At 30.5% G+C, this 16,737-nt stretch overlaps 2 protein-coding genes across 2 annotated transcripts; both read left to right on the top strand.

Annotated features, from left to right (window-relative positions):
• The first annotated feature begins 8,672 nt into the window (after positions 1-8,672).
• LOC114386250 (receptor-like protein EIX2) lies at positions 8,673-9,794 on the top strand. The gene has a single exon (XM_028346215.1). The coding sequence runs from the start codon at positions 8,673-8,675 to the stop codon at positions 9,792-9,794; it is 1,122 nt and encodes a 373-aa protein (XP_028202016.1).
• Positions 9,795-9,817: 23 nt separating this feature from the next.
• On the top strand, positions 9,818-11,056 carry LOC114386249 (receptor-like protein EIX2). Its single transcript, XM_028346214.1, has one exon. It carries the CDS (start codon positions 9,818-9,820, stop codon positions 11,054-11,056), a length of 1,239 nt encoding a protein of 412 aa, XP_028202015.1.
• The last annotated feature ends 5,681 nt before the right edge of the window (positions 11,057-16,737 follow it).

Genomic DNA, 16,737 nt, shown 5'->3' with positions numbered 1-16,737 from the left:
AATAAAATAAGGGATAAAAATATATTTTAGAAAGAAAAAAAAAATCTCTTGCTTATTAGTTGTTTTAGGATACTTTTGCTTATTAGTATCATAGAGAAAAGTGAGGGGAAAACAAAGTATATTACATTAGTTGATTGACAGCTGAAAGAAAAGTAGAATTAAACATTCATACTATTTTTTGTAATGAGTGATGATATAATCTCAATCTTAACTAGGTTCAAGAGCTTACTCATACATATATTTGGCCCCATATAAGATATATTATGAGTGAAAACCATAATTATGTTTAACATTCATGGGAAGAGTTTCTCCCACAACCTTCCATTCTGGTCGAGTGTGTAGAAAAGCTTCATTCTCAAGAATCAAGATGAAACCTTTGCTGACCAGTCAAGTCTTTGTTCATTCAAGTAACTTTTGTACTTGATTAAATGATTATTTATAGATATGTTTTATCTAATAAATATAGACGGGACAAGTTTGACTTGAAAAAGTTTAAAGACAGGCGTGACTACTATTCAATAAAGAATGTGCACATGCAGAAATAGTCAGACAGGCAATAAAACGTAGATACACGTAAGCTTGGGCATGACAAGCACGCATGCATGCATACACAATCTACATCATCATTTATGCGAACATAATTAACATTTAACATTTTGGAAGTATAATAATGTAGGACAAATTAACAGTAACTAGTTTCTTTTTTACTTGTATGTGATACAGGATATATAGAAAGTTTGAAATTTTGAGTATTTTTATTTAAGTGAAAAAAATAAACACAAACATCGGTCAAAGATGTAATACTTAATAGACTACAATTAAGTTAAATGATAAATATCTCGGGATTTTATTTGAATATTAATTCAGATACTAAAGAATAAGTGAAAAATTCACATATCTCTATCATATGAATATTATTTTCTTTTTACCAACAATCCTAGTGAAATTAGACTCAAATTATTTGAAAGATTACAAATAGGTACATTATAGACAAGGTCAAAGCCAAAGGGATGGGGTTTATTGAAAGAAATGTTCATATAATAATAGTATCTTATTTAATCAATTGAGTTAATATTTGGGGTTAAGACAAAATTTATAAAGAGATTTAATATAATATTAATTATTATCTTCTAGTTTTTTGAATTTTACTTTGCATGTCACTTTGCTTAATATTTACTTGTTACTCTTGATTGGAATTAAGACTACCAATGCTTTCAACATCTTTTAGTTGTGATTGTTCTATCATTTTTTTCATCAATTGAGCTCATTCTTATATCTTTTCTTAAGGATAGTAATAAGTTTATCAAAAGCATCACGTTCAGATTGAATTAAATTTTCAACTTCACTCTTTTTAATTTTTTTTTTTCAAAATCAGATTTATATTTTTTTTTGTTTGACATTTTGTATTACCACAATTCTATAAAAGTATAATAATAAAATAAAATGAAAAGGTAAAAATATAAATTATAAATAGACTATGTTATAAAGTAAATTAGAGAAAATGAGGAAAGGATAGAACATGGGAACCGGAAACATGAGAGAATTGCATTATTGTTAATTGCAACAATTTGATATCACTTTTTTCACTTTTACTATTCGCTTCTAGTCTTAAAAATTACACTACAAGAAAAACGTCAATTTCTAATAAACAAAATCCGTTGTTAAGGTTACAAATCCATCAATAAATATACATTTTCAATAGACTAAAATCCATCAGCAGTGTCAGAAAAAACTTCTTTCGGAGTTATGTTAGACTTATCCGTCAAAATTACCAACAAAAAGTATTCGTCGATAATAATGTCTGTTGTTTCCGACAAATAATTCGTTGGTGATGGTGTCTTTTATTTTCGACAGGTTATTTGACATTAATGATGACTTTTGTTTTTGACAGATAGTCCATTGGTAAAGGATACTATAATTTTCAATGGATATTTCAACGGTAATGGTGTAATTATGTTTTCCAATGAAATATCCATTGATATTATTATCCATGGATTAGAAACAAACAACAAATGCCTTGATTATTTTATATATTACTGATGGATTATTTATCGGTAATTTGGTTATTAATATTTTTTTATATATTTAAAATATTATCTGGTTATTATATAATATATGCTACTACAAATTAATACTCTACAGTGACAACATATACAATTCAATAATAAATTTAAAAGAGCATAATTTTTATATATAATAATTCAACTAAAAAATTACTGTCATACATCATTTTGAGAATTTCTGCCAGTCTGGATTGTATCATCTTGGAATTAAACATTCACATGATATAAACCTTCAAGGCACATGGAAGGAAGCAAAACCATTTGCTGTATGTCAATTTCAATTTCTTCTATTATTTCAAACTATTGTCATTATAATGCTCGTAAATCTTATTTTTACTCTGTCTAGGACTTTATTTTCTTTTTAGCAGTTTTTTTCTTGTTGCGTATATATGATTTCTTTTGCTACTTTGTATGTAACTTTAAAATTTAAAATATTGTTATAATCAATTGAATTTGAATTTGTTCTGTTTGTGTCCCTATGATTAAAATGAATGGGTTGCCTGGTTAGAATGCCTACTTTTTTATGAGAGGAAAAAAATGATTGATTGAGTGCATTGTTTTAGTTTAATGACTTACACATTCTTCATATTTTGACTTCAATGTTATTCAGATTGGTTAAGCTTCTAACATACGTAAGAATTCAATTTTCATGTGGTGAATGGGATATAGTGGTGGCAGACATATTGGTTGGATGCATCATTAGTTAGATTATAATAGGCAATTGCGCATGCAAGAAATGAAATCGTAAATACAGTCCACACATTAATTATAATGTTTCTAGTCACCTAAGGTAGTAGGATTTAGACGATTAGTTAATAAGGTTGGATTTATAAGAAAAAAAAATCTCATTGCAGCACATCGTTAAATTTTTAGCATGAAGAGGAAAAAAGAACTTTTTAAAGCCTAAAACCTTTGGTAGATCCTAATTTGTTGAAATTATAGGTATGTACATGAGAGGAGGAGGAAAAGAGATATAAAAAGGACTATGAATGGCGTTCAATTGTGTACATTGATGTGATATGTGATATGATGAGATACAAAATATTAAGTGCTATTTTTAATTGAATGAGGAAACAAATCATGAAACCTCATGAAATATGAAAACATTCCTAAGATCATCCAAGATACCTCAAAGTATCCTAGAGACAAACAATAGTGATATGAATGCTAATAAGATATTTTGCAGATATTCTAACCCTCTTTCCCAAGTTAAAGCTTACTGCCCTAACACATCAAACCCAATGGAGAGGACACATCAGATTTTACCACTGAATACAAAGTCCACTTTCCATGGGAACGAAACAGCCATGGAACGGTGGCAAACAGAGGTCACAGGCCAGGCTTGACTGAAGATTGTGAGGCTAGGAAAATGACAGCAAAGGTGGATGGAATAGGGTCAGTGTGCACATGAGAAATTATCATGTTGAAAGTATAGAAACTTAGAGGAGGGAAAAGTAGATAATAAAGGCTAATAGTTTTATCTTGAATACCGATGTGATACAAGATACAAAGCCTCAACTTCTATTCATACTAATTCTATACTCCTAATCTCAATAAAATAAGAAAACAAATCAAGAAATATAATGAAATATGGAAACCATTCATAAGATTATCTTCCAAGTTCCCAGATACTCTTTAATATTCTAAGATACAATATTTATATTTCTACCTATTGGTGTAGTGTTTTCTTGGTTCCATCATGTCATATAATTTTGGTCATAAAATAAAGTTTTCTGCAAAATTAAAATAATTTGTATGAACTGCTTCTACAAAGATGTTTGCTAGAATTAATGAAAACAAAATTTCACGTGTTTTGCTGAAGTTACATATATTTATGCTGTAATCTAAGTTAAGTCAGAAGGCAAAATTATCAAGTACTTAATGTAACAAAATTATGTACAGGACCTTATAGGACCGTATTGGTCTCTCAGAGCTGCTTTAGGGCCCCTTTTGGAAACTCTTATTCTACTTGATAGATTATTGTTTCTTCAAGAACAAGGCAGTGCTCTAGAAGCCTGCATGTTACCGATATTTGATCCTAACATATCCCCAAGAAATGTGGTCATAATTGCAAAAAAGATTGACAAAGATGTAAGATCCTCCTGTTAGTGAAAGGTAAGTAGTGTGTGCGTGTGCCATTAATATTTATGTGTATCCCTACCATTTAATGCAGTTACCCAATTACAGCCCTTTGAATATGCTTTCATTTTATTACTCCATTACTTTCTTTCTGTAGCAAGATTACATCCTAGTCTTCTCTTTCCAAAAACAAAGGTGTGAAACCAGACCATGTAGAATCTGTCTTCGAGCATGAATGACTCCATATTGCCTGGTTGGAGTGGAGTTTCTTTATGAGATTCTTTTCTTGGTTGGGTGATTTTTCTGTCACATGCTGATATTATTAAATCTGTTAAACCATGTAAAGTACAGGTATTGCTTCTCCCCACTCCACTGCTAGACTCTTAATTTCTTGTGAGTTGAGTTGATTCTCAAGACCCTCAAGATGAAGAAAGTCAAATTCACATGGGACAAGGCAATGATGTTGCAATCATTCAATGTCCAATTTTGCTGAGTTTTGTTCATTCTCAAGATCCCCTCAGGACAAGGTCAAGTTCATGTGGGTCAAGGCCACAATGCTGCTGACTGCTTCCCTCTGTCCTTCGTCAGTGAAAAGTTGTTAGTCAGGTCCAACATCACGAGAAGTTACTTTGTTATCATTAATCATATGTAATGTCTTAGAGTAGCTAGCTAGCTGAGCAATTCACTTACATGATGCAAGCTTGTAAATTTTTTACACCCGTGCTGTTTGTATTAATTATTATTGTTAACCTTCCAGAATATATATTTGTATATCATCATTCATTTTGGTGTCTTTCCTCGGTGGGCATGGGAATTTTGTCCTAATTTCTTTTAGAGTGCATTTAGATACAAAATTTTACATGAGGAAAGTAATTTATAAGATAATTTAAATTTCTCTAATCTAAAATTGATTGTTTGGATGTTTTTTTATAAAGAATTTAAATTTTTAGAATTTTAAACAACTAAAATATAGAATTTTAATTTCCTTCTAAAAAGTAAAAAATTGAAATTCTCTTCTTGATAAAAGAGTCTTAAAAAATATTTGCGTATTTTCTTTATAACCTTCGTTCTCTCTTCCACCTGAAAGTTAATCTTATTTTCGAATTCGTGACTCTTCTCTCGCGCTAATGATCATCTTCTTCAAAAAATATCGTTTGAGCTCATGGAATACAGGTGTAAGGGGACACGTAGAACTACATCCGTCAGTCAGGGAAGCAATCGTCGCTACCTATCACGCGGTGGAGGTGCTTGCCGGAGCGAAGGGTCTGGGTCTTGCCTTGTACTGTTGACTGAATGCTGTGATCGGGTGTGGTGTACGTCGTCGTGTCCCAGTTCCCCTGCGACTCCCCATGTCGCATCGATATTCTTTTCTTTAGAAGCATACCAACCAACTGTATCTTTTCTTCTCTCTGCATTCATTTTCTTTTACCCTCACAATTTTTTTTATCTAGACACAAAATTTTAAAAATAAAAAAATTTCAATTGAAATATTTAAAATTTTTAAAATTTAAAATTTCTTAAAATTTTAAATTTCCTTTTCCAAACATACTCTTAAATCATTGAGTATTCTCAATATACAACATTGCTAGAAGTAATTTTCAATAGTATGTGCTGAAAATGTGTAATAGATGTAGGGATCAAAATGTTAGGTACTTCGAGAAGTTGATAGTTCGGTCCAAACTCGTTTATACTGTTGCATTTCTTTCTGAGTCATTTATTGTCGTGTGGTTTTATCATATTGTGCTTACTTGAAAGTAATATTCTTTGTAAAATAGGGTATGGTACATGAAATAGCATTTGCTTTCTTCTTATTTCTGTTTCAATCTCTTTTGATGATCATCTTGCTGTTTAATAAGTTGTTCAACACTTTATGTGGTTCCCTAAATGATGATGCAGTTAATCTCAAGTTCTTGTGTTATTTTGCAAACAATTGATGACCTAGATTTATAGCCTGTTCATTGATGTTAGAAATATTATGTGCTACATGTTTTTCGTCTTCGAGATATGCTCTGGAACCCGAGTACTTCAGCTAGAACACACTTGCATCTACGTGTAGATTCTTTTAGGGCTGTCCATGGTTTAGTTTCACGTAAACCAAAATAAAATCTAAGTTTAGATTAATTCAAAGGGTTGAATTTCTAAATTAAAATTTACTTTTCAAAGGATTGGAAACTAAAATCACACACGTCAAACTTTTGTATAAAAAATCAACGAATTGTGACATATAGGTTTGAAAATAGCTTCATTATCTTAATATTACCTAATTCTATCTAAGAGTTTCTCTGACGTCATGATCAATCTTCATTATCTTACTTGTATACCTAATTCTAAGACTTTGTGTCACGCGTCATGATGATAAATAGGGGTGTTACTGGTTGATTTGAATTAGTTTCAATTAATTCATATAGTTTGGATGGAGTACTTTTATTATTTGAGTCAAATTTAACACAATATATTTAAATTCGTTAATTAGAATTGAATAATAAATTTTATTATATAAATCTATTAGTCTACTAACTAACATGACTTATAGACTCCTTAATTTATATTAAATTATTATTATTATTATTTTATATATAATATATATTTTTAAATTTTAAAAAATTAATTATTATTATTATCAAATTTAGGAACTAAGAATGAGATCACTTATTCTTTTACTAGCTCTTAACATTTTACTTAATCACGGATTTCAATTTTTCTTTGGTTGTAGTACGTCTATTTTTGCTTTCTAATTTATTTCAAATTTTTTTAGATATAATTGATGTTTTAGTTCTACTGGTCATTTTTCTATTTGAAAAAAATTGAATTTTTCAAATTATGGTGTAATAATTTTAGTTTTTGGATTTTTAGGCTTTAGAAGTGTAATACTTAAACTTATTTATTATATTATAATAATGTAATTCCTCTCTTGAACTTTTCTTTTATTATTTGACCATACTTTAACAATTATAAGTAATACATTTAATATTTCATTTTATTAAAAGTTATTGGATTTTAAAGACTAACTAACAAATTTAAATGTTTTGACTTATTGATCTAATTTAATGCAAACTTTTTACAAATAGGTTAATTTAGGTTAGGTTTTAAGTTTTTAATTTCTTGAAAAATCGAATGAAAAAATTAAATCAAACTAATCTGTTTAAATTTAATTAGATTGAGTCATTTATTTGATCAAATCCAATCCAAATTGGCCTAAATACACCCCTAATGATAAATGATTTAATCTTTTTCTTAATGAGTAAATATTACAATTAATTTTCGATGCACTCCGAGATGAAGGACATCCTGCATGACTTAGACGTTGTGATTGATATTGACAAAAAAATTCATATAATTTAATTGTCATATGAGCACATAATCAACACATTTACTCATGCAGACAATTAAAATATTACAAATTGATTAAAAAAATTAACATGAAAAATAGAAAAATAAAGTGTGATGCCATTTAATTAACAAAAAAATAAAAATTTAGGGGTGAATATACTGACTGATATGGACTATGAAACCTACACTTTAAATAGATGGGATAAATTCTTTCCGTAAAATAGATATTTTTTTCTTCAAAATCTGATCTACAAAATCCTGTGGATAAATGGGCCGATCCGAAGTCTAAATACTAATTTGAAAAAATATATTTTCTTTTTATGGTAGAAAATATAATTTTTAAAAAATAAAAAATGTATAAAATTAGAAGAAAAATATTGATTTCATTTTTTAAGCTAAAATCTATCACACTAAAATATATAAACCTTTTAAACATAACAAATTAATAATAACAACTTAAATTAAAGATCAAAATCTTAACATAACAAATTGATAATACTTACACATTAGACTCAGGTGAATTACGCGGATAGTTTGTGAGTCTGCGAATAAAGTCCGCTAGGTTCATGGGCTTAACGACCAGACAAAAAAATTCGATATAGTTATATAGATGTTAGAAAAAGAGGTCCACTGGTCCGCGGGCTTAACGAACTGGTCTGGGGATCCAAATCTGCATATCCACCCCTAATGATGAAAATATTTTGTTAAAATGTTAATTTTGTTAGTAAAGTGGATCAAACTTATGACTTTTTTTCTCTTTTATTCTCCCTTAACCATCCAACCCATATGAAGGGTCGAAAATATCATTTCTAATTAGTGGCGTTGTGGCCAGGACTAGGACTAGGACAGTTTGGAGATGTTAATTGGGATTTAAAGGGGAGGTTATGGAGGTTGTCAATGAGAAATGGTGATATGATGTAGTATGTATGACTTGGTTGCAAGTTTTACTTTTCAAATTTTTGTGGTCAGTAAAACGGGCAACACATTTTGTCAAGCAACGTTATCATTGTCTGAGCACTTAGAGGAATTTTTTTGACCAAATCGTCGCAATACTAATTACACTTGTTTGTGGAACACAAAATGTTATTATAGATCATACTAAATGATAAATAAGAACAAACTCTTAATTGTATAAATAGAGTTCCCCTCAAGTTGAAGCCATACATACCCCTTAGCTCACACTTTAGTTCTCTTGTAACCATGAACACATCTCCCTCTGAATATGCAATCATCTTTGCATGGTTGCTATGCGCAATCATGTTCAACACTGGCATGTGCAGCCTCAATATTCGCTGCAGCCAAAAAGACAAGCATGCTCTCTTAAACTTCAAGCAAGGAGTCATAGATCCATCAAGTGTGCTCTCTTCATGGTCCACTCAACAAGATTGTTGTGAATGGAGAGGTGTCAAGTGTGACAACATCACAAGTAGAGTCACTCACCTCAGTCTCTCATGTTCCACAACTCTTCCAACTTACACTGACAAAGAAGATAAATCACATTGCCTCACAGGTTCTATTCACCTATCCTTATTGTTGGTGGAATTAGAATTTTTAAATTACTTGAATTTGGGGAATAATGACTTCTTAGCTATCCAATTTGATTCTGTGCATAGTCAATATTGTGACTGTGCCAATTCTTCAGCTCTTCGTTATCTTGATTTGTCATATAATGATAATCTTTCCATCAATAGTCTTCAATGGATTTCCAGCATGCCCTCCTTGGAGTATCTCTACCTCACTGGCATTGATCTTCACAAGGAAACTAACTGGCTTCAATTTGTGACAATGCTTCCATCGCTTTCAGAGCTTGATATGGGTGACTGTCAACTTAAAGACTTGAGTCCATCTATTCAATATGCTAATTTTACTTCACTCAAATCTCTCTCTCTCTCTGCAAATGAATTTCCCTCAGATTTGCCTAAATGGTTATTCAATCTTAGCAGTGGTATCTCTAGTATCGAGCTTTACTCAAATTCTTTAAAAGGGAAACTACCCAAGGCATTGTTAAATCTTAGACACTTGGAAGTCTTGAACTTGGAAGACAATAAGTTGAGTGGACCAATTCCATATTGGTTAGGCAAACTCGAACATCTAAGATATCTTGCTCTTAATTTAAACAAGTTTTCTGGATCTATTCCCACAAGTTTTGGAAATCTATCATCCTTAACCAGCTTGTTGGTTGGCCACAATCAATTATCAGGAGTTGTTTCTGAGAGAAATTTTGCCAAATTGTCAAAATTAAGGGAATTGGATATATACTCATCACCACCATTAATCTTTGATTTTGGAGTTTTGTGTCAAGAGTGGCACAACTCTATTTAAAAGATAATTTGATAGATGTGAACATGTCAAAGGTGTTGTTGAACTCTACATTCATATATATGTCATCAAATGATCTGAAAGGTGGCCTGCCTCAACTATCATCCAACGTGGCCTTTCTTGATATATCAAACAACTCATTATCAGGAACCATTTCTCCTCTTTTGTGTGATCACAAGATGCTGAATGGGAAAAACAATTTGGAATACTTGGACATATCCCTGAATCATCTATCTGGAGGGCTTACAAATTGCTGGAAGAATTGGAAATCATTGGTTCATGTTAACTTCGGAAGCAATAATCTAACAGGCAAGATACCTACATCAATGAGCTTGTTATCTAATCTTACCTCCTTACATCTACATGAGAATAAGCTCTATGGAGACATTCCTCTCGCGCTGCAAAATTGCCACTCTCTATTGATCTTTAATGTTCGTGAGAACAACTTTTCAGGAAATATACCAAACTGGATACCACATGGTGCAAAGGCTCTCCAATTAAGATCCAATCATTTTAGTGGTGTGATCCCAACACAGATATGCCAAATGTCATCCCTCATTATTTTGGATGTTGCAGATAACACAATCTCAGGACATATACCCAGCTGCCTACATAATATCACAGCCTTAGTTTTCAACAATGCTTCCTACAACAAGCTTACTTTTTTCTTTCCTATAGATGGTTTCAGTTACTATATCTTCGAAGACAGTCTTGAGCTGGTCACAAAAGGTCAAACAATAGACTATGGAATGAACCTGCACTTTGTGAGCTTAATTGATATGTCAAGTAACAATTTGTCGGGAATAATACCTCCCCAAATGTTCAGCCTCATTGGATTGTACTCCTTGAACTTTTCCCACAACAAATTAACAGGACAAATACCAAATGAGATTGGCAACATGAAAAACTTGGAGTCCCTTGATTTTTCAACAAACCAACTTCGGGGTGAAATTCCTCAAGGCCTTTCCAATTTGTCCTTTCTTGCTTCCTTAAACCTGTCATTTAACAATTTCACAGGCAAAATACCATCAGGCACACAGCTTCAAGGGTTCGGTGCACTCAGCTATATAGGCAATCGCAATCTTTGCGGACCTCCACTTACAAAATTTTGCTTGCAGGTTAGTGAACCTAAAGACACAAAGGCCATAGATGAAGATGGGGATGAATCTGCATTTTGGTCATGGTTTTACATTGGAATAGGATCTGGATTTGGCACCGGCTTTTTGGGAGTTTCCTATAAGTTTCTTTATGACTTGAGAGGCTGACTTTATGCCATGGTGATGGTGATCATCAAAATGTGTATTAGATATATGTAGGGGTCAAAACGTTTGGTCCAAACTCTTTTATACTGTTGCATTTTCTTTCCCTGTACTTTATTGTCTTGTGCTTGTATCATATTGTGCTCGTTAAGATGTAATATTCTTTGTAAAATAGGGTGTGGTATATGAAATAGCATCTGACTTCTTTTCTGTTTCAATCTCTTAGATGATCATTTGCCGTTTCATAACTTGTTTAACATTTTCTGTGGTTCCCTAAATGATGATGCAGCTATTCTCAGGTTCGTGTGTTATTTTTGCTTACAACTAACTGATGACCTAGATTAATTATTCTAAAAATTTCACTATAGCCTGATTAATGATATCAGAAATATTATGTGCTACATGTTTTTGGAGATGCTTTGGAATCCGAGTACTTAAGAGTTAAAAATTTGCTTGCATCTATTTCTAGTTGTATATTCTTTGAGGGCTCTGCATAGTTTAGTTTCATGTAAACCCGAATCAAATCTAATTTTAGATTAATTATATGGATTGGATTTCTAATTATATCACTTCTACTTTTGAAAACCGGTTCTAAAATTGATTTTGGTTCAAAACTAGTTCTAAACCAGTTAAAATATAGAAAACCATGTTTTAACCAAGATTAGTTTTAAAACCAGTTTTGGGTCAACTGATTCCAAAACCAGTTAACTGAATTAGTTGTTAAAAAGTAAATCAATTTAAAAACATGTTTATATTATTTGAATTTTTAAATATGGTTTGGTTTGGATTGTTTTTTAAGGGAAGTTTGAAATTAATGTTTAGTATACATTTAATTGAATATTTTCCACACACTATACTTTCGTGTATCGATATTGGTTGTCCAAGAATGTGTGTTGCAATCGAAATTGTAGATCTATAGATCTATTCTTGAAAGAGGAGATAAATTGTTTACTCAAATATCACAAATTTAGTGTAAGATAAAAGATGTTCAAAAAACACATATTACGGAATAAAATGATCTATTTTATATTTAAATTATATTATAAACATATGACATATTAAAAATATATCTATTGATGAGCTCTTGAAGCAAAAAAATTCTTCAATAGTGTGAAGACTCTATGTGTATTCACACTGAACTCTATTCATCAACAACTTTGACATGTGAAAAATTAAGAATAGAGAAGTGATATTGGGATAATTTTAACGTGCATCTCAAGGCTTTATTTATAGCACGCTAAGGATACCAAATTTCTTATCAAATCAAAATCATTATTGATAGTAACTTTTTTTAAAATTAAAATAATAATTGACCAAGTCAAACTTGTATCTACCCGCCTTTTCAATCTAAATTCCATATTCAAAATCATATATGTTTGTTTCTTGTCCTTCATCAAATCTTTCACATTATTTATATTTTCAGTGTTAGCAAAAATATAATAATATTCTACCTTTTTGAAATCAATTCATCATTTGATTATATTAAATTCTCTAATTTAATTAATCATCAAATATTAAAATAATTTCTTTAATAGAGGTTAGAACACTCGTTTGTGTGTGACCTCGTAAGTTTAATACTAAGCTGATAATATATTAATCAAGTTAATATATTAATCAAGATAGACGTCTAACAATATTCCTTAACGTCCGGATAGCATGAAGTAGTATTTTACTTTCAAGAACCATTAGAAGAGTAATATAATAATTTCTTCTATCTTTACTGGGTTAACTCTAGAGTATAGTATTACTGTCAAACCCTTTTTGAGTTAACTGATAATGACTTACTTAAGAAACTCATTTCTTCTTTTATTTAATTTTTCTGGTCAGGATATAACTTTATTCATAGAACTCAAACTCATTACCAAGAGTTGATGTATTCCTTCTTGATTAATCATTAATTCTACATGTATTTAATCATATCCAATATCCATTCAACAAGTGCTCTAAAGCATTAGGTGTTCGGAATCAAAATAGAACAAATAACCTGTTAATTACTATGACAATCTCATGTCAAAGAAAACTATTATACCTCTTCTTGAGAATTTTCTATTGACAGTTTATGGTAAATTTTAACCAATTGAGTCAGTTCAATGATCACGTCAACATGTGACTCATCTATATATACAAATTAATAAATGAGATATATTAATATTTATCCAATAAATACTATCACATATATATTAATTTATCTAGATTATTGATATTCTACTTACAATAATCCTATGATTAAGAATGATTTAGATTACAATTAGAACAAATCTGTTTTTCATTATCATAATCTATATTATAATAACAAGTCTTTAATTTTAATCAAGGACATTATCAAATAAACCATTTAATCAAATAGTAAAATATGACAATGAAAATAATATTCTATTATTTAAAATTAGAATTGATTATATGATGACTTGGATCGTGAACATACAAATTTATTTCCAACATTTAGAACAATTCCCAACATTTAGAACAAGTTATTTCAAGAATTACAAAAATCAGTACTTTTGTCACGTAATAGAGGTGAGATTATGGTTATTTAACTTAATCTGAGTACAAGATATTTATAAGACCTGAACAAGTAGCTTAGTATAATTTATATAATTCTGTTTTGGGTTGCTATATGCCTAATGATGCCCTGTCGTATATTCCTTTTCTACCTAATCCACTATTTAGATTTGATTGAATAGTTTGATAGTTAAAGTAGATAAATTAATCCAGAGTTGGCTATTATTATAGTTACAATTGTATTCTGTATGGTATAAATAAAGAATCCTAGGGTGTTTTTCACCAGTTCATCTAGGAGTTTTCTGTTCAATTCTTATCATGATGCTGCAACAGCTAGTCAATATTGTTTGCGTCATGTTGATAAGCCACACCAGTTCTTTTGGTTATGTTTTTAAGTACTGCAAACGAGTTATAGCAGGTTTGGATTCATGTTAGATGAATTTAGAATAATCTTAGAACAAACGAGTTATGGCATGCCACATTGAAAGAATTTTGTCATTTTTTTTGGTTTTTTACTTTTAGTTACTTGTGAGTAGGGTAGTGTGACCTTAGCTGCATGTTCTTTATTGATGGTGATTCCGCTTAAAAATGTTATGAAAGTTTGTCATCAAGAAAAAGAATGACTGGTATGTTATGTGCATAATGTTGAGAAGACTAGAGAAAGGCTACTTTGTGGTGCATAATGTTGACAAGATCACTTTCATGAATTAGTCCAAAATTTATGTTCGAATGGAATCTAAACTGCATTTTCACTTCTTACGGACGAGGATTTAGAGGTGCACTTGATGAAAAAAAGACTTTTTGTCTAATCATTTCCGAGATTAACATGTCTTTTGATTTCACAACAGGTATATAAGTTAAGTGAAGTTGCCCAATAGATGCGTGAATCATAAATGGTAGGTGCTCGTCGCAGCAGAAGCGAAGGCAAGGTCCGAGGGTCAGAGCCCGCTCTGATACCATGTTATATTTCATTTTAAAACCAATTGACATTAAGTAAAGTTGTCCAACAGGCATATAAGCTGCACTTCAAGGATTGAGGCAGTCGATGTTGAACTTAGATATTTCCCAATAATGATAGTATAATTTTAACCTCATATTAGTATTATATTCTAAAATAATTTTAACAATGAGTCATGAGTGTTTTGTGAGTTATAGGCACCTCTGAATGGGGTCTGGGGCTCAAAAGAGAGTATACATAAGCTTGAGTGTTTAAAGTGCACCAAGAAACTTTTTTTTTTCTCCTCATCTAGTCATCTCTCCTTGTCATAGAAATGGACCTAAATAAAGCAAAGAATATGGCAGTGTTTTCATTTCTTATGTAAAGAACCTAAAGATTGCATTGAGTTTTTTTCCCCTTATTTTAATATTGCTTCTCACCGGTTTAGGCATTGTAGGTAATAAAATGGTCTGAGTTTAATTTCTACGAATTATTTGTGTAAATTTTTTACATTCTCAGTTAATTAGAAATTATTATACTAATAATTTTTAAAACAATTATTACAAAAATCAATAATTTTATTATACTGTTTATTACCAGAGGCAGAGACTTAAGGAAGCTGGCTGGAGCTGGACCATAATTATGTTTATTACCCTTTCAAAGAAGTCTCTCTCTCACATTATAATTATCTTGTAATTTTTTTATCTTAAAATAATTATCACAAAAATAATGAAGTAAATTTTTTTATATATTGAGAACATTTGCTGGGGTTAATATAGGAAAATAAAAAATAATTATTTTTTATTAGCATACATACTTCATTTGACATAACTTACTTGACAAATACGTTAAATTTTAGGTGTAATTATGTTTTAAACCGAGTCACTTTTATTGCGAGAGCTTGAAGGATTAAATTTGTGAAAATATCTCAGGTTGAAAAGCAAAGATTGTAATTATAATGGTTGAACTCAACAAAAAAAATATAATAATTTTCAATATTTTTAATGTAACATATTTTTTTTTACTTTTATCTCTTATAATATTAATTATCGACAATAAAATTTATAAATAAATTAATGATGACATAAAATTAATTTTATAAAATTATTGTTTTTCATTTATTAAACTATTACTTTTTCTTAATATGTTATTTAAGAAGATAATTATTTTGAGACGATTCAAGGAATGCTTTATTATTAGTATTGATTAAATTGTCTATTTAGCCTTGAAAGAATTGTCAACTTCTTACTCTGTGGTCTCATAATTATTAGAATCAAAGCCAACCACGATTGCAAATATAACTAAATCTGTATTGAAGAACGTAAAAGATTTACATAATAAAAGATTTACATAGATTTTACCAAAAATTAAATAAAGATTTACATAGGACCACTCAAAACTCATGCAACCATGTGTTTAAACTTTAAAAGCACACGTTACTATTTTAAAATGACTAGTGTCAAGCTTTAATAAATAAACCTCTGAATCTAACTTATTTAGTTGAGGATAGCAAGTGTAAATATTATAATTTTTTTTATATCATCTTTGGTTCTTGTATAAAAAAAAGTAAATAAACCTCTTTAATCTAAATTATATTAAACATCATATAAGAATTTCAACACTTCACAAGGGGTGGCAGTGGAATAACCAGCGTGGTTGAAGTGGGAAAAAGCTCTCTGATGACCTCTTGATTGGTGACTAGAGAGAAGATGGCGGCAAAAGCATCAGTTTGGTGTCTTTTTAAAAACTATTTATCAAAAGGGGTTGTTTTGAAACTATTTACCGGAGGGGGGGTCTGTTTTTGTTTGTATTGCGCCAAAAACAGGGGTGCAACTCAACCAGGAATTGACAAGTGGCATGAATTTGTTGTGCCAAAAACTTTGCGCAATGAGTTGCTACACATGTAGTGGCGCAACCACTTTTAGACAGACTTGACTGCTTTGGGCAGCGTGTGACCAGCTGAAAAGGTGTTGTGGCATGTCAGTTGGAGCAACCCTTTGCTTAAATTAAATTAGCTAAGTACAACGTATTGTGCCATTACTACCGGCGCAATACATGCCTATATAAATGAGACACACTTTCTGCTACATTTGTGCATCTCTCCAATTTTCTTTCTTTGGTATAATTCCACATCTCTCCCATTTTCTTTCTCTCTATATTATAGCTTTGCTGATCTTTCTTCTGTAGGGTGAAAATCGACAATATATTTATTAATTTTTTATTAATTTGTATTATTTTTTATGTTATT

The sequence above is a fragment of the Glycine soja genome, chromosome 15 (genome assembly GCF_004193775.1).
Source record: "Glycine soja cultivar W05 chromosome 15, ASM419377v2, whole genome shotgun sequence".
Taxonomy (NCBI): domain Eukaryota; kingdom Viridiplantae; phylum Streptophyta; class Magnoliopsida; order Fabales; family Fabaceae; genus Glycine; species Glycine soja.
This window is presented reverse-complemented; position numbering and strand designations above follow the sequence as displayed.